The following is a 19,551-nucleotide window of genomic DNA, read 5'->3' on the forward strand; positions in this document are numbered from 1 at the left end:
ATCAATCAAAACAATATCATCAGCAAACAACATACACCACGACACATTTTCTTGAATTGATCTCATAAGCTCATCCATCACTATAGCAAATAGAAAAGGGCTTAAGGGAGATCCTTGATGTAACCCAACCGTTATAGGAAAATTGGTTGTCACCCCTCCACAGGTGCGGACATTGGTTACTACTCCTTCATACATATTCTTAATTATACTAATGTACTTGAGAGAAACACCTTTCTTCATCATTGTCCACCAGAGAACGTCCCTAGGTACTCTATCGTATGCCTTCTCCAAATCAATAAAAACCATATGCAAATCTTTGTTCCTCTATCTATTTCTCTCAATAAGTTGTCTAAGAAGATGTATAGCTTCTATAGTTGATCTTCCAGGCATAAAACCAAATTGATTCTCCGATATCATAACAACCTTCCTCAACCTAGACTCAATCACCCTCTCCCAAAGTTTCATAGTATGACTCATGAGTTTTATACCACGATAGTTTGTGCAATCTTGTATATCACACTTATTCTTATATAGAGGCACCAAAGTACTCTTCCTCCACTCATTAGGCATCTTATTTGTCCGCCAAATCTTGTTAAAAAGATTTGTCAACCATTCTAAGCCTTTCTCTCCCAAGCATTTCCAAGCCTCGATAGGTATACCATCTGGGACAACTGCCCTTCTTGATTTCATTTTCTTCAAAGCCTCTGCAATTTCTTTCTTTTGAATCTTGCGCACGAAGTCACGATTCATCTCATGAAAAGGAATGGACAAGTCTCCAAGATCCTGAGCATGACTTCCATTAAATAGCTTATTAAAATAATCTTTCCATCTCTCCTTAATCTCATCTTTGATTAAAACCCTTTGTTTTTCATCTTTGATACATCTAATCATACACAGACTCCTCGATTTCCTATCTTTCATCTTTGCAAGCCTATAAATATCCTTCTCGCCCTCTTTGGTATCCAAATTGTCATAAACCTCCTTATATACCTTATCCCTCGCGTTTCGAACTACTTTTTTAGCTTCCTTCTTTGCTATCATATACTTCTCCAAATTCTCATTATCACGACTCTTACTTAGATTTTTATAACACTCTTTTTTAACCTTAATAGCTAATTTGACATCCTCGTTCCACCATGATGTATCCTTACCTAGCGGTGCACCGCCTTTAGACTGACCCAATACCTCCTTAGCCACCTTTCTCATGTCACCCGCTATCTTATTCCACATTGATTCTGAATCCTCCTCGAGACACCAATCAACTTCCTTAACTACCTACTCTACAAACATTCCTTGTTTAGCTCCTTTCAGTGCCCACCACTTAATTCTAGGATCTATTCTATGTCTATCCCCTTTGCGGCATTGTCTAATTCTAAGATCTAAAATTAAGACTCTATGTTGTGTAACTACACTTTCTCCCTGTATAACCTTACAATCGATGCAACAACCCCTATCTCTCTTTCTAAGTAGGAAAAAATTTATCTGACTCGTATTAACCCCACTTTTAAATGTTACTAGGTGAGACTCCCTCTTCCTAAACCAAGTGTTTGCTAAGATCATATCATATGACAAACCAAAATCTAAAATCCTTTCTCCACTATCGTTTCTTTCTCCTATACCATAGCCTCCATGGATACTCTTAAATCCATCCCTACTAATGCCTACATGCCCATTAAGGTCACCGCCGATGAGAAGCCTTTCTCCATAAGATATCCCTTGTACTACTCCATCTAAATCTTCCCAAAATTGACGCTTAGTGGAGTCATCTAAACCTACTTGAGGTGCATAAACACTAATAATATTAATAATATCCGTACCTAATACTAATTTAATAAGTAAAATCCTATCACCCTTCCTACGGACCTCAACTACATTATCTATAAACTCACGACTCATAACAATCCCTACTCCATTCCTATTTCTATTTATATGCTAAGTCACACGGACTCGGCTAGGGAGGCACGCCGCACCCGAGTCGACACGTCCCGACACGGTATGATCATTGCAAAATTTTTCCTCTTGTTTCCCTCTTTTCCCTTCTCTTTCCCTTTCTAGCCTCTATTCCCTTTTTAAAGGGGAATAAGAGGTAGAAAAGAAGAAAGAAAATAAAAGAAAGAAGAGAGAGGAACTCTTTTGCAAAGGTCTCACTTGACCTAAATTTTGAAAATATTTTGAAATTACTCGCCTCTGTTTTTGAAAATTTGCGAGAAAATGAAGAGACGGGATTCGCTCGTTGGTACGAGGTTCGACTGTTCTTGATGCTTTTACCAGGGGTAATCGAACCAAGGATCGAACTTATGCCTTTTGCTTTGACTAAATATTGTCTAAGAATTTATTCTAAGCCTAAAATACACAAAGAATCATGCTTGTGCAATGCAAATGCGAAGATATATCTTTTGAGAAGAATAATTTAGAAATTTTTGGAGATTTTTCAAGTGATTTTGAAAGTTAAAGATTGACTTGGAAAAGTTAGATTTTGAATCTAACTTAAAACTTGAAGTAGACCTGAAAGATTTGAAATTCTAAGTCTTGGAATAGTCAAAGATTTGAAAATAACTCTTGGATTTGAAGAAATGAAGAGAAAAAGAGGATTTTGGAACTTGAGATAAAATTTTTGAAGAAATTGAAGTCTCAAAGTTAAAATTGACTTTGAATTTGAATGGATGGATTCTGAAAAAGGAATTCTTAATTTCAGAACCTGAAACAGGAATTGAATTTAATTTCAGGCTCAGAAAATAGATTTAAAAAAATGGTTTTGAAAATAGGAATTGAAATTGAAATCTTGAAATCCAAATGAGATTTGAAAAATGGAATTTGAATTTGGAATTGAAAATCGAATTGGAAAATGGAACTGATTTGAAAATCTGAATCCAGGATGGAATTGGATTCGAAATCTGGAATTCAAGCTGGAATTAGATTGAAAATCTGGAATTCAAGATGGAATTTGTATTTGAAATCTGGAATCCAAGATGTAATTGGATTTAAAATCTGGAATTCAAGATGGAGTTGGATTTTGGAGTTGGATGTGAGAAATCTAAATGAAAATTAAAAAAATGGAATTGGATTTGAGGAATCCAGATGGGATTTGGAAATAGAATTGGATTTAAAATCTGGAATTCAAGATGGGATTGAAAGATGGATCTGGATTCTGGGAACCCAGATAGAATTTGGATTTTGTTTCAAGAAATCCAGATAGAACTAGAAGATGGATTTAGATTTGAGAAATCCTAATTGAATTTGAAAGTGGACTTGAATTTAGGGAAAAACAAATTTTGAGATTCAAAATCGATCTCAAAACCTTGATTTTGGATAAATGAATTAAATTGAGAATAAAGACAAAATCTTTAGATAGAACTTTGGAGATTTTGACAAATAAAGAATAAACTTGATATTAAACTTGAATTTTGAAATCAGGAGATGAATCTGGAAATTCCAAAGTTTAAATTGAACTTTGAAATACGATTTGGGATATTGAATTGAATTTAAATTCGAAGCCTGAAAATGAAATTTTGGAATTTGAATTTTCAAAGTTGAATTGAACTTTGAAATTTGATTTGAATTGGAAATTGAATTTTGAATTTTGAATATAGAAGTGAATTTGAAATTTCAAAGTCAATTTGGACTTTGAAATTTTGAAGTTTTAAATTTTGAAATGAGATAGAATAGAAAGATGAATTTGAATAGGAATTGAAGATTGATTTGAGAAATGAAGAAGATATTTGGAAAATTATCTCAAAATCACTTGGATTTTGAAGATAAACTTGAAATACTTTGAAAAAAATGATGTAATTTTATCCTAAATGATGAATGAATTAAAGAATTTTGAAAATTGGATATTTAAAAAGCATATTTCATTTTTTAAATGAATTAAAATAAGATTGAAAATATAATACATCTCTGACTATAGTCATAACATGTATTATAAGGCAATTTATATTTAAATTCAATTGAAGAATAAAACACATTTTTGTGCCTTTATAGAGTTTGAAATGAAATTAACTCTCCATATATCCTGACTATAGCCATTGATATATGTTTTAAGTTAATTTCAAGTTAAACTCTAATAAAGGAGGAAAAAATAAGAAAATATGATGATTTTTTAAAGAAATCCAGTGTGGATCCAATGTTATTCCATAAAAGATGAAAACCCTAAGTCTTGTTCACATTTTGACTATGGCCATAAATGCAAATCGTCGACTTAGGATTTAATCACCTTTTATTAGAATGGTGCACGTGCCATTCGTGTTCCCATTCATGAATTTTTTAAAGAAAAGAGCAAAATGATATGAAACACATAAAAAAATGTATGCTCATACATTCTACTCTAATACAGGAAATGTAAAGTTCTCATTATAATCTAGCTATTACAATTCTGAGATTGAAATTTACAATTTCTAAACTAAGAAAAGAAATTAAGTTTTCTATACATTTCCTGCAAAACAGGGTTAGCATAAAAGCATGGAAGGCATTACCTCAAAAGCCTATATGCATATATACAAATGGGATGCCTATATGAATGGAGTGCATACGTACACATGCTCACACTTCAAATAAATAAAAATAATGATGCTCATGATGATGCCCATATGATATCTTATGCTTATGTGAGAATGAGATGGGATATCATCGTACATATGACCCAATCCACTATGAAATTCAGAAAGGAGTGCTCAATTACATTGCAACCTAAGATTCAACATATGTAATTGTGATTTAGATGTGATGCACATGAATGTATTATACCATGACTTGTTAAGCTAAAAGAAAATGAGGCAACAGGAAATGAATTATTGCAAAAATGATGGATTTATATAGCAACATAACGATAGTAAAGATGATTGGCAGGTAGGATGCATGTAGGATATATAGGGAAACAGCTGATGATGGATGTGTATTAAAGGTGCTGATGAAGCAGAACTATGCGACTTTTTGTTGTTTGGAATCCTTTAGCATTGTTATAGGCACAGATTTTCATTTTCTGATATACACTTTAAGTATGCAAACTTGCAGATCCTGTATTTGGAATGTCACTATCATACCCAAGATGGCCAATTTCCACTTTTTGTTGCTTCTGGATGCAACCTAACAGAATTAGCTTTCAATGGATGATAACCAAATTCATTTGGAAATCAGAATTACCCTTACCCTGTTGCTTGTGTTTGTGGTGGGGGTGGGGGGGGGGGGGGGTGGGGGGCTGGCCAGTATGAAGTTGGGTTGTAATGATACATTCTGCTGTAGATGCAGAATGGGTAGTAGGTGTTGGAGGATGATAACAGGTAGGTGACTGAATGGGTGTATAAGTGCAGTGAGACTGGAGGGTACAGGGGAAGTGCTGTGTAACGAATGTAAGTGAAATGTTGCTGTGAATGCTGCTAGTGAGGTGTGAAAAGAGGCAGCAGTGGTATGAAGGTTATACTACGTGTGATACGAAGGAGGAGATGCATGCCAGTGGTGATGCGGCTAGAAATGATAAGGCATACAGGTGGCAGGGGATATGTGCATAGCATTGGTGATGAATAGTACGATTTGCAAGAAGTGGTATATTGTGAAGATGTGAGGAGGGATGTGCAGGAGAGGATACAGCAAAAGGACAAGTGAAGTAAGATGAATATAATGATAAAATGCAAAACAGGAGATCATGTTACCAAACTAAATCACAGGAAATGCGAAAATACAGCAAGAAATCACAGGAATTTGTGCGAGTGCAATAAGTATGGGTTTGTGAAAAGTGGGTGTGGTGCTGAAGTGTAGGGAAGCTCTCTTGCACAATTCAACTGGTCATCTGTAAGCACTGACCTGTCAAGCCTGATTTTGAAACCCATTTCTTGAAAATTCTCAACATCCATGATCTCCCTTTTACTGAATGCAATTATGCCAGATGTGACAAATTCAGTTTTAACCATTCCCTTTGCACAGGAGCAAAAATGTTAATAGGAAGATGAAAATTGAGATGAGAAGCCATCTCATCTAAGGTACTCAAAGTGCACCAGGTGCCACAATAGTTTGAGCTTCAAGAAATTAGAGGAATTTTCCCCTGCTCGGTTTTGAAATATCACGGTGGTTTTGCAGCTTTATGGCAATTGGTTGCCACCATATGAAGACCTGTGCAAGGTTGATCCTCAAGAATATCATAGGTTAGCTTCTAAAATAAAATGCACTTTAGAAGGAACCCTTGCTGGCGGAAACCAACCCTTGTAGTTGCCGAGCATCACAGGTGGGAAGTATGCTGAAGATTCCACCATAACGACACTTACAACCATTGATCTTAATATCAATAATAATGACTATCACTTTGTCTCAATCTTAAAAAGGAGGAAGTACCGAAATCCCTTGATTCAGTATGATTTGTTTGCCACTTACCATAGATAATCTGCCAAAGACTTGATGGCAATGTCGACAAGAAGGACCATAAATCCCATCTGTCCGTGAAGCAATTTTGGTTGCCCTTGCCTGAATGGACAGTGCATAACAGCACACCATCGTGTATGTGCACGTCTGAGCAACAACACACCGATCCCAGTATCTGACTCTCGTGTGGGTGTTCACGTTGGGGACCGATGCTTGCTGGAATGGTAGTAAATGAACAAATGCACGCACACAGTGAATGAAAACGAGTATGTTAAAAAAAGCATAAACAGGAAGGAACAAAACATAACAGAGGAAAGATATTGAAGAACAAGTGATCGATGTTTGTAAACCAAACTATTGTGCAAATGTGAATAGGAAAAATAACATCAATGCCAGTGCTTCCAAAAACATGAAATGCAGGGATAGATTTTGATGTTTAAATCGATTGATGCATAAACACTACCTTGGAAATTTTAACATTGATGGATCTCAACCATAATTCTATTAGCTAAGGACATGAGAAAGCAAAATTAGAAGGTGCTACGGGATAAAACAGGATCTAAACCGAAGATGCAGGCATGGGTATGATACAGGAATCATGTTGTTCCATGGAGTACAGGGATAACGATGAATCAGATGCAAGAGGATGACACACAGATGCTATATGTGATGCCACAAATTATCAAAATTAAAAGGAAATTCAGATTAGCGGACGATCAAAACAAAACAGGAATTCGGAAATCAATAGGGGATCAACACAAACCGATTATTGAGGGGAAACTGAAAATCAAATGTGCAAGAGAAATAGAGATACAAAGGGGGATATTAACTAATCGTATATTCAAAAAAAAAAGAAAAAGAAAAAGAAAAAGAAAAAGAAAAACAAAAAAGAGATGTTGGAATGATACCATTCCCTTAATATCGCACATTTGTAAACCAATTTTGCTACGAGCAAATCGATGTTACAGGGGTGCTTTAATGAAAATAACTAAAAAGGAAGAAAGAAAAGAAAAACCAGAGGAAATGAAACAAAGGGGAAGAAGATCATGAAGGATAAAAAAAATGCAATACGAAAGCGTAAAAAGTATACAGAAGAGAAAGGGAAGGGACGACTACTTACCTTCGACTGTTGTGACTGAGATCAAACTTCGATCGATGAGAAGACCCAAGAGGGGAAATGAGAAGCGATGGAAGAAGAAGAAAGGTGAAGGGGGTTCTGAGAGAGAGGCAAAGGGTGAAGAAGAGTTCAGAAGGAAATGCGATGGTGAAAACGGATGGATTGCAATGCTAATGGATGCCGGACCCTCCTCCCTACAGCCTCTTTTTATAGCGAGAGACCGTTAGGATTTTTACGAGTTGAGTAAAAAAAATTTGAATATTTTAAAAAAAGCGGCTCCTTTCCAAGGGTTTTCTCAAAAGTGGTTTTTACTAAAAGCAATTTTTCAAAAGGAGCTTCTAAAACCATTTTATTTTTGTATTTTCCTTTTCCATTTTTATTTTTTTGGTTATTTTCTTCGTATTTTCTACTTTTTTATGTTTTTGAAAAAAAACTCTAAAACTATGGGAAAATAGGGGATTTTAACTATTTTTATAAAAATTTAAAAATATTTACGAAAGAGGGGTTTTCTAAGAATTGAGGGTTAATCTTTTGAAAATTTTCTTCAGAAAATGGGTTTGAATCCAAAGTTTTAAGGAAATATTTGAGTTTTGAACCTCAAATCGAGAAATATAAAACGGTGGATCCAAATGGATACCGGATGAACTGTCTGAGCCATTCAGAAAATATTTTTGGATTTTTTATGAATTCGATTTAAAAATTGGATTAACAGGGCTCAGAATTGGATTCTAATACTGGATCCAGATCCGAAATTGAATGATATAGAAAATGGATTTGATTCCAGTAAAACCTGAGAAATAAACTGAAATTTAGATTGAAACTGATTCAATTATTCAGAAAATGGGGGTCAGGGGCAAAAAGGAAATTTTTACAAAATTTTAAAAAATTTGCAGTGTTCACAGATGCCCCTCTTTGCTACTAAGCTGGTTGAAAGTCGGGCTTAGTGGCAAAGAAAACACTCAAATTTTAAAAAATACCCCAATCTGAAGATCTGAACTGGTGTGCAAGAATTTATTTTGAAATCATTACTCTCAGGCTTAAAACTTTATCTTGAATGGCTTTGGGGAGACAAAATCCTCAAAAATGATATGACTGGATATTAGAATGGTGCATGTGCCATTCATGTTCCCATTCATAAATTTTTTAAAGAAAAGAGCAAAATGATATGGAACACATAAAAAAATGTATGCTCATACATTCTACTCTAATACAGGAAATGTAAAGTTCTCATTATAATCTAGCTATTACAATTCTTTGATTGAAATTTACAATTTCTAAGCTAAGAAAAGAAATTATGTTTTCTATACATTTCCTGCAAAACAGGGTTAGCATAAAAGCATGGAAGGCATTACCTCAAAAGCCTATATGCATATATACAAATGGGATGCCTATATGAATGGAGTGCATACGTACATATGCTCACACTTCAAATAAATAAAAATAATGATGCTCATGATGATGCCCATATGATATCTTATGCTTATGTGAGAATGAGATGGGATATCATCATACATATGACCCAATCCACTATGAAATTCAGAAAGGAGTGCTCTGAGAAGACCCAGGGAGGGGAAATAAGAAGCGGTGGAAGAAGAAGAAAGGTGAAGGGGCGATCTGAGAGAGGCAGAGGATGAAGAAGAGATCGGAAGGAAATGCGATGGTGAAAACGGATGGAATGCAATGCCAATGGATGTCGGACCCTCCTCCCTGCGGTATCTCTTTATAGCGAGAGACCGTTAGGATTTTTACGAGTTGAGTAAAAAAAATGTGAATATTTTCAAAAAAGTGTCTCGGTCAACGAATCGAGGCCGAGTCCGTCCTCGTTTTGGACTCAGTCAATGTTGACCGAGTCCAAAAATATCCATTTTTAGGGCAAAAAACAAAAAAAAAGATCTTTATATATATATATATATATGTATAGCATGAGTCTCAAACATAAGCCCCAGAAAAAAAAATTCGGGGGGTGCTGCCCCCCTACGGCCCCCCCTGGACCCTCTCCGGGGCGACCCCCCTTTCTGCAAGGGCAAAAGTACAATTTGCAAAGTTTGTAAAAACACTCATGCTGGTGCCAAACTTAAGAGGACAATGTCTACATATATGCACACACTGGATATATATTATTATAGATATATATATTTTTAAATATATATATTTTTAAATATATATATATATATATATATATATATATATATATATATATATATATATATATATATATATATATATATATATATATATATATATATATATATAGCCGTGTCCCCGTGTCCAAAATTTTTGAAATTGTGCCGCACCCGCACCCATGTGACAATATATATGGGGCATTTTCAGTCACGTGTTGGATTCTTTTAGTGTCATTAACTCATTAAATCTGAGTTTGATTAAGTGAATTTAAGCTTAATTTGAAAGTAGGTTTAAATTTAGACTAAATTAATTAAATCTGAGTTTGATTAAGTGAGTTTAAGCTTAATTTGAAAGCAGGTTTAAATTTGGACCAAATTAATTAAATCTGAGTTTGATTAAGTGAGTTTAAGCTTAATTTGAAGGTAGGCTTAAATCTGGACCGAATTAATTAAATCAGAGTTTGATTAGGTGAGTTTAAGCTTAATTTGAAAGAAGGTTTAAATCTGGACCGAATTAATTAAATCTGAGTTTGATCAAGTGAGTTAATCTTAGTTTAAACATGTGTCTAAAACTAGAATTTATTTCTTAGTTCTGGATTTTTGTTAAATGATTTTTAAGCCGGGATGTTAAAGCTAGATTTTTGTTTAATTAACTAAATTTGGGACCTTGTTCGATTTTAGTGAATTTTTAAATCTGACTTCTTTTACTATGTTAAGGATAGGATTCTTTTGGTTATGATATGAACCTGGGTTTAGCCAGAGAGATAACTTTGTGATTTATCTTGTGAGGTCTGATGCGAATATATATATATATATATATATATATATATATATATATATTGTTCATGTCAATGGCAAAAGTGTTTATTGGTTATTTTGCTCATGCATATGAATATTATGTTGGCATAGATGTGCATATCATGAACACAAAATTTTTGAAGTTATTTTGATGTTGCACTAAAATGATCATGAACATGTTGGGATGTTATGCACACAATGAATCATGAAATAATGCATGTTGTAAGCATTTGTTAGTATGCATATGCAATTTGTGTTGTATGTACATTCTTGTTGTATATGAATGAATGTGCACTGTGGACATGTTTCAATAGTTGTATGTGTGCATGTTCACTGAGGATTTTGCATAAGATGCATCGGTAGTCAGATGTGAACCACTGTAGGCCATGTGGGCTAGGAGCATGTGTTTCCCTAAGATTAGTGTTTATGCATTGCAAAAGTTCACTCTTGAAACTATTGGCTTTCTAGCGGGTCAGGTTTCGTGTTGTGTTTTGCATGTTGATTTGCAAAACTATTCTTTTGGTAAAGAATTTTGACTTTTGCTAAAAAGATAAAAGAGACAAACAATGTAATTAATATTTTTCTTCCTGGATGTCCCTTTCACAATATGAGAATCCTAAATAACGGTTTTAGGGAAACCGTGAGGATACTAAAAATCTGTGTGTGTTTGTGCCCCTGAACCTGATATGGGGGTTTGTCTTTCGGCTATGGTTTTAAGGAGTTTTCAGCAACTTTGCCTGGGGTTCGTGTTGTGATACAATTGTTGTTATTGGTATACTAAGAAAGTGATATTAATGGATATTGATTTTTCTGGTGTCCCGACATTAGATGTTGATGTCTAATATTCTGATGGATGGTGTTGTTTCCTGATATCACTCGAGGAACAAGTGTAAAACCCAGTAATAAAATCAAAATTGTGTATTAAGCTACAACTGAGAACCTAACTGAGACTTCGAGAATTGTTGTGCCCGTTTTGAGTATCTGCGGGTTTAATTAAAAAAAAATTGTATGCATTTAATAAGAACATACATGCAAAAGAAAACTCTGATAATAATTTAATAAATTATTCATGCATGTGCATTGAAATCATGCATATTTACTTTTCTGCGTTAGTTCATACATTCTTGTTCTGTTTAATGTGAGAAATTGATATTGCGTTATAACTGTTTTTAAATGCTTGAATAGTAAATGGTTTATGAGACTGTTGTTTTATTTTCTCTCAGTCCTTGCATGGATTCAATTTATGTTTTTTCTTCTCTGTTTGGATTTTTAGAGGAAAAAATCGTACAAAAAATCTTTAATTCTTATCCAGTATTTCTAATGTTTTTCTTAGGACCTGGAGTTCAGTGGCGGGGATGACTGACATAGGGAGCCTGCGAGATCGCGTGACTTGTTTATGTTTTCTTGGACAATTTGGCTTTGGGATTTTATATTTTAATTTAATTTTGTTCTTAGACTTTGATTATTGATTAATAAAGTTAGCTATTTGATTGGTTGGTTCAATGTAAAGATCATTTGTGGTTTGAAATTTGTTAAGTCTATGAGGCCTCGAATTCTCGGGTTTAGGCTTCTGCAATTATTAAAAAAAAATCCACTTTTCACGAGAGTGAATTGGGGTCGTTACACCATCTCCAGCTCCCAAACAGAGCCCTTGGTGAAATTGCCTATAAATTCCCTTTGTGTCATAACCTTTTATGTTGTCTTAGTTGTTTATAATTAATATCATAGCAATGGTCGTCGCAAGGCCTACATTTTCTCCTGTTAGTTCTATAATCCTTTCTGCAGAACCAACTGTTCAAACTTCCGATAGAGGATTGTTTGATTTCAATCATGCCTGATTGGGTGTCACATATATTTTCCTTCTGAACAATCAGTTTTTTTTAGGTTATGCTTGCCATTGTCGGTCTTATTATCTGGTCAAATGTAACTGATTATGCATCAATAGCAACATTTTTTTTAATATATTGTCTATTCCAGGATGTCCCCCATTATGTATCTGAGCTTCCTTCTACAGAATACATGGAATCTAAACCATTGAAGGGATTAAGAGTTGGTGTGATTCGTGAGACATTAGGAGAGGGTGTGGATTTAGATGTTGTATCCTCAGTTCAATGTGCTGCTTCTCACTTGGAAGAGCTTGGAGCTGCAGTAACTGAGGTTTGCTTCTTCCTAATGTCATTGTTGCATCGACTTGTGAAAAATATCCTTCTAAATATTAGATAAGGTTTCTTCAATGATCTTCTAAGTTTTAGAAATTCAAGTATTGTAATTTATAACATGTTTGAACAAGTTTCAGGTATCTATGCCTTCATTTGATCTTGGATTACCAGCCTATTATATACTGGCATCATCTGAAGCATCTTCTAATTTGTCACGTTATGATGGTGTAAGGTGCTTGCCACAATACTTAAGATATGCCTATTCCTACGCTATTGATTTGTTTGTTTTAATGATTGCAGCTACTTCTATCTGCTATAGAATTCAGTTTATCAGCTATACTAATCTGACAGTTAACACGGTTTACATTTTCAAATTTGTATTTCTGAAATTTCTGGAGTTTCATTACAACAGATACGGAAATCAGATTTCAACTGATGAGCTTATTTCTTTCTATGGAAGTTCACGGGCCAATGGATTCGGGTCTGAGGTGTGATTTTTTATTTGTAGTTTCTCAAAAAGTGAAGTTTGATGATCAGTTGCAGTCCCTGTTGGTGGTTATCTATTTGACATTATCACATATTATTTTTTTGTTTTTTTGCCACTAACTTCCAAAATAAGTTTGTTATGTTTCTTCAGGTCAAAAGGCGAATTTTGATGGGGACATATGCTCTTTCTGCTGGATATTTTGATGCATATTATAAGCGCGCAGAGAAGGTATCAATATAATATCTCTGTGGTATGGTGAAATGGTTGGTATTAATATTCAACTTTGGAATTAGTTATCTTCCCTTCTTAATATGTTGAGAAGAATTCATGAATTCAGTAGTGTTTTAGGTGAGGACTCTGGTTCAGAAAAGCTTTAAAGCAGCATTGGATGAGAATGATGTACTCATTTCACCTGCCGCTCCGACTGTTGCCTATAAGATAGGTAGGTGGACTATTTTTATATTAGCGGTGAGAAATCTGTTATTATATGTCAAACTGGAATTCATATGTTAACTTTCTTATAGGTGAAAAAGCAAATGACCCTTTGGCAATGTATGCTGGTGATATCATGACTGTAAGTTGATCTAGACACTCTGGATCCTATTATAGAACCAGTTATTTTGTTAGGTTTTCTTATTTTCCTGATATATGTTATTAATTATGATAAGACATCATCTTTCAGTGTTTTGCCCTTTTCTTTTTGGATCATTTTGTGATGGTTCAGGTCTCTGTCGCCTGATATGTACACTGATATATTGTATGGGATGGGTATAGTTGGTATGACATGGGTTTTTTTTCCAAAAAGAGCATTTGAGAGGGCATCTAGTTTTCTCTCTCTCTCTCTCTATATATATATATATATGGGTTAAATCTAACATTAAACTAGTTGTGTTTAACATTAGAGGGATTCAACCTTATGAAAATGACTAAAACACCATTAAAATAATGGCATTTTGAAAATGCAAGGTTACTTTTTGAGGTAAAAAAGGTAACTTTGATAGCTTCATAAAGTTACTTTTCTGGAAAAGGTTTTTAACTTTTCAATTCTCTTACAGTTTAAAAGACCTATAATGCCCAAAAAAGTAATCATGCATTTTAAAAAATATCATTTTAAGCATATTTTAGTCATTTTTAGTAAAGTTGAATCCATCTAATGTTAATCACAACCAGTGTTGTGAAAAGCGTTGAGGCGTAGCGAGGCGTTCCACCAAAATTTGAGGCGAGGCGTAAGCCTCAAATTTTTTTTAAAACTTTAAAAAACTATGAGATTAACATGTAAAAGTAACATTAATGCAACAACTTGATCTATGTAAGTATCTAAGAAATAAAATATGAGCATTCATTCAATAAAAAACTAACATTAACAACAAAATGCATATTAGCACTAACAACATCACGTCATAATTAAAAAATGCATGTTAACAAATTTGACATCACGACAGGGAGGGGCGGAGCCCCCCCTGCCGGCAAAACAAGAGGGACAGGGAGAGCGGAGCCCCGTGTCAACAGAGCAAAAAGGACAGGGGGAGCAGAGCCCTCCTGTCGACAAGGCAAATGGCAGGGAGGGTGGAGCCCCCTGCCGGCAAAGCAAGGAGGACAGGGGGGAACATAGCCCCTCTGTCGACAAGGCAAATGGCAGGGGGGTGGAGCCCCCTGCTCGCAAAGCAAGAAAGTCAGGGGGTGCAGAGCCCCTTGCATGACGACATGGTGAGCGACAGGAGGCAGAGCCCCCTACCGAAAAAGAAAGCGACAGGGGGGCGAAGCCCCCTGCCGAGAAAGAAGGCGACGAGGGGGGAGCCACCTTCCCTCCCGAAAAAGAAAGCGACAGAGGGCTCCGCCCCCTGCCGACGAGAGGCGACGACAGGGGGCTCCGCCTCTCTGCCGATCGACCCAAAGAAAGAGGCAAAGTGGGGGGGGGGGACCCCTGCTGACGAGAGGCGACGACAGGGGACTCTGCCCCCTGTCGGTCGACCCCTCACGGAGAAGAAGTAAAGAAGAGGGGTTTACCTGCCGACGGCGACTCCGACGTCATCGGAAAACGCAAAGGAAAGGCCGCATCAGGGATGTCGGCCGAGGTCGCCGGAACGGACGGCGGTGAGTCGTTGGCGGCCTCGCAACAGAGAAAAGAAGATGGTGGTGGCCGGCGGGTCGCCGGTGCCTTCTCAGCAAAGGAAAGAAGAAGGTGGAAGAGGCGATGACCGGCGGCGGGTGGTCGCCGATGACAGCAGTCGCGGGGGACGAGAGGGGACGGAGTGGAGAGAGAAGCGGTGAGGGATTTTGCCCCTCGTCCGAGGAGCTTGTGTCTTTTTTAAAGACACAGGTTCTTCGAACCTTCGAGAATACGGGTTCGGGTCGGACTCGGGTCCGGGTTAATGTTGGTCAAATGAGGGCTTTGACCCTCATTTGATCAACAAAATAAAGCGTGCGCGCCTCGCCTCAAGGGGTACGCCTCAAGGCGCATGAGGCGTACGCCTTTATGCTTTTACGCTTTATAATTGTGCCTCAAGGCACAAACGCCCTTGCCTCGAGGCGAGGCACGTTTTTTGCACCTTGAGGCGTGTTTTTAACAACACTGATCACAACTAATTTAATGTTAGATTAACCCTATATATAAAGATAGGTAGAGAGAGTAACATGTATCATCAAACACATAAATCGTCCAACATAATTGAACGCTTTTTTGTTTGTGCTGAAAAGAGTTTTTAGCAGTGGTCTTGACCACCGCTAAAAAGCTGGGCAGAAAAAAGGTTTTTAGCGGCTGTCACGACCACCGCTAAGAATGTTTTTTTTATGTGCAGCTGCACGTCCGAGCTTTGTTAGACGCTTATCCCGTCTACCGTTATGGGATATATATATATATATATATATATATATATATATATATATATATATATATATATATAGTGGATCTAACCGCACATGTTTAACATGATTTATTTGCTATGTTAGTAAGTTTTAGCATGTCTACATTTTTGAGATGGTAAAAATTCAATAGTCACAATTTATGAAGATATGGTGGTTTAAAAATGACATAAAACATCATGTTGGAGTAGGACATGCTAAACATGTTCCAAAGGTGTATAAATATATATATATATATAGAGAGAGAGAGATCTTGATTAAAAAGTTCTAAATGAAAAAATAGAAACTATAGAATACACAACTGTATGTAGTATGTCTACATGGCAGCACCCAGAAGTACCAGGTTAACAAGGATATGCTATGCATTTTGAAGCAACCATATTGCATGCGTTCCATCAGGTTTATCTGATTCTCTGAATTGGTTGAATAAAAAGCTACCCTGAACTTAATTCTTTTATGCTCATGGTTAGTTGTCATCATCACATATTCCTGTCACTTGGGTGTTAAAGGTCCCAAGTGTAACTTCACTAATAAGTGATAATCACCCTTACTCTTTTTCTCTTAAAAAACAGCCAGCTGTGAAAATCATTTTCAGTAAACTGTCCCTTTACCATGAATTTAGGCAGATTCCTTTTGTGTTGCCTGAGTTTGGAGTTTTTTCTACCATTGATGTTAAATAATCTCCCTTGAAATTGTGTTTTGCTTCTAATCATTTATGTAGTTTCTGACCACTTAATGACTGCATCCAGTGAAACCAAATGCGTACACATTAAATGTTCCCATGTCGTGGGGAAGGAATTTACATTCCAATGGTGTAACAAATGATGTACATAGTTTGATAGAGATACCCGTGAAGAATCAATTACTGTAGGTTACGAAAGTGGCTGGCGAATGCCAACTTACCTAGGAAGAGAGGTGGATAGGAGAATGAATATATGTGCAGTAGCAGAAAGCTTTATACTGTACTTTTTCATACCTTCACTAGACTGTTTTCTGGTCATACAATAATTCTAATTGGATTTCATTTTGATATCTTCATGCTAAACACAGACAGGATTCCAGTATCTTCAAAATGCTGAACATGTAATAGGGAGGGAAACATTTTTTTCATTTTGAATGTTTTTGCTTCTGCAGTGCTGGTTTTAGGTTTAGGGTGCAGGATGTGGCTTCTGTTTTCCTTTGCACGTGTGTTTGCATATATGTATTTCTAAATAGTTCTCATTATATTCTTGTATATCGTATGGTCTTCTCAGTTGGCTCTCTTCAATCAGGTAAATGTGAATTTGGCTGGATTGCCAGCTTTGGTTCTGCCATGTGGGCTTGTTGAAGTTGATCATAAAAGTCTTCCTGTTGGCCTTCAAATGATTGGTGCAGGATTTGATGAGGTAAGTTCTCTGAGGTTAAAGAAACCCTTTACTGTAGGCTGAAGATGACTTTTTTTGGTGGTGGTGTTTAATATTGTCATTAGCCATATTTTTAGTGTATCAATGCTAGTTTAACCAGCAGAGTGTTCACTAGAAAAATTTTACTGTGAACAATGCTTTCACGTTAGCAAGTTGGTGTTATATGGAGTTTGGAGTCTGGACCAGCTGAAATGACCCGTGCTTCTTAGTGAATCGTGCAACTCCTTGGTTCTGGTGAACCTTTGCCTTGGTTGGTTATTACAAAGTTATAAACCACCTGTGGCACGCAATCTACAATTTCAAACCATAGAAATGCAGCTTACATATAGAGGTAATTTTGCCTGTCCTGTAAAGAGAGTGCTTGAATCTGTCCACTGTTCCTTCCTTTGGAGCCTTTGCAAGCTAGCATGGTCTGGAGATAAGCATACTGTAAATCCAAAGAGAAAAAGGTTTGTTATTTGATATTGGTGGCTTTAAACCTCATGATAACCATTTGGAAGGAAAACTAATACATATTCAAAGATGAGAAACATCCTGTCATCTGGGTACGGGTACAGGTATAAGTACAGAGGGTACACACGGCAATTTCAAAAAATGTAGGTATGGGGCACTGCTATATATATATACTGAAAATATAATTATAGATTATAAATTGAATACAAACTTGTATGTACATAGGGTAAAATGGCGTGTCTGGGTGTCGACACAGGTACAGAGGTCCAAATGGAGTGTCCGGTTACCATAGGAAAGATCATGATCTCTCCATTCAATGCACGTATAAAAAGCTAACAGTATTGGTTAAATGACTTGTGGCTCCCTGTCTTGTTCTGAATAAAAGTTTTCTTTTATGACCATTCAGTAAAAACCAAAGATTGCGTATTTCCTTCTTTGATAAGCCGTGCCCCAACCAATACCTGCAATCATTTCTTCACTTGCAAATGCCTAATTCAACATCTTGTTGTTCCAGGGCAAACTGTTGAGAGTTGGACACATATTTGAGCAGACACATCGGAGCCCGCAATTTATTCCACCCTTGTTGGCAGATGATTTTGTATGCTAATACATGCTAGTACCAAAGCAAAGATGTGAAACGAGGTGCACGAACCTCAAAGGCATTGAAATAATTCTATGAAGGTGAATTTCTCCATATAGAATCCTCGAAGGTGTGTGCCCTTTTGACTCTAAACAATAGTGATTCATTGGTTCTCTCAGGTGTTTCATCTGCTCTGGCATCTTGTGATCCGAAGAAAGGAAGTGTTAGTGATAAAATTTTCGCTGCATCACCGGTCTTTACTATTTCTACTGCTGGAAGCTTCTGGAATTTGAGATTTTTTTGGCATATTGATTAAGATGATGCAAGTCTGGACGAGTAAGTCTGGTGTTTGAACTGCTTATTTGGTTTCACCTTCACTTCTGCATTTGGTCGTCTATTGCTCTACGATGCTTTGAGAAGATTGTTTTGTAGCAAGCTAGCAATGTAACTCTATGTTTTCTTTCGGGAAAATGGTAGCTTTAATGCTGTATAAGGCCATTGATATGTGATTTCAATTTGGAGTTTCAACAGAAGAGGCAAGCTTTGGCATTTCCTGGAGGTCGAATATGGATGACTGTTTGGCATTTGTGCTACCGGCCCTGCCCGTCTGCAGGACACTCAGTACGTGCACCACATGCACATCTGTTTGCCCATGTAAACGTGGCGTTTCCAGCAAATCCTGACCCTCTGCTCCCACACACACACACAAGGACAGGACAGCATGGGATGCACACAAAAATAAATTGACGGTGCATGGAGAGGGCAGGACAGTGTGTCCTATTCTGTCCGCAGACAGTACAGGATAGGATGCACTATCCTGTCTCCTGTCTATGAATCAAACGGGCCTGTAAGGTTTAGTTCCGTAACCCATCCAGGCAATTTAGGTATTTGAAAGTTATCTTTTATATCACCAAAAAGCAAAAGTTGAACTCCAGGGTTATGTGTACGCATATCGGCGGGGGGGGGGGGGGGGGGGGGGGGCGGGGATGTAAAGATTCTGTATGAAATGGGAAAATTTGAATCTTCACATGCACTTCAAAATGCGAGGAAATTTTTCTTGTGAAAAATTTGTTTTTGTTCACGGTTTTACCTGCTGAACGTATGAAAAAAAATCTCCATCTAAGGTGGATAAATAATGGCGATGTCATATATTACTGCTTTTCATATGATATGAATATTCAATTTTGGTGAAAATTTTGCATCCAATGTGGCTTTGGTGAC

General features: G+C 36.6%; 1 protein-coding gene across 3 annotated transcripts in view; it reads left to right on the top strand.

The window, feature by feature from the left end:
• Window positions 1–18,861, top strand: part of LOC149847039 (Amidase family protein) — a 42,782-nt gene extending 23,921 nt beyond the window's left edge. Inside the window, exons 3-11 of one of the 3 annotated variants that reach the window (XM_089996760.1) lie at window positions 12,364–12,543; window positions 12,683–12,777; window positions 12,958–13,033; window positions 13,183–13,260; window positions 13,381–13,474; window positions 13,557–13,606; window positions 17,166–17,279; window positions 18,265–18,431; window positions 18,510–18,861. In XM_089996760.1, coding sequence (XP_089852886.1) covers window positions 12,364–12,543; window positions 12,683–12,777; window positions 12,958–13,033; window positions 13,183–13,260; window positions 13,381–13,474; window positions 13,557–13,606; window positions 17,166–17,279; window positions 18,265–18,357 — 780 coding nt within the window. In that variant the 3' untranslated portion in view covers window positions 18,358–18,431; window positions 18,510–18,861. Of the gene's footprint in view, window positions 1–12,363; window positions 12,544–12,682; window positions 12,778–12,957; window positions 13,034–13,182; window positions 13,296–13,372; window positions 13,475–13,556; window positions 13,607–17,165; window positions 17,280–18,264; window positions 18,432–18,509 lie in introns of those variants that run through there. The other 2 variants (XM_089996761.1, XM_089996762.1) reach the window with 2 other exon arrangements.
• Window positions 18,862–19,551: the final 690 nt, after the last annotated feature.

Source organism: Nuphar pumila, chromosome 2, assembly GCF_984573655.1.
Source record: "Nuphar pumila chromosome 2, dmNupPumi1.hap1.1, whole genome shotgun sequence".
In the NCBI taxonomy this organism is placed as follows: Eukaryota; Viridiplantae; Streptophyta; class Magnoliopsida; order Nymphaeales; family Nymphaeaceae; genus Nuphar; species Nuphar pumila.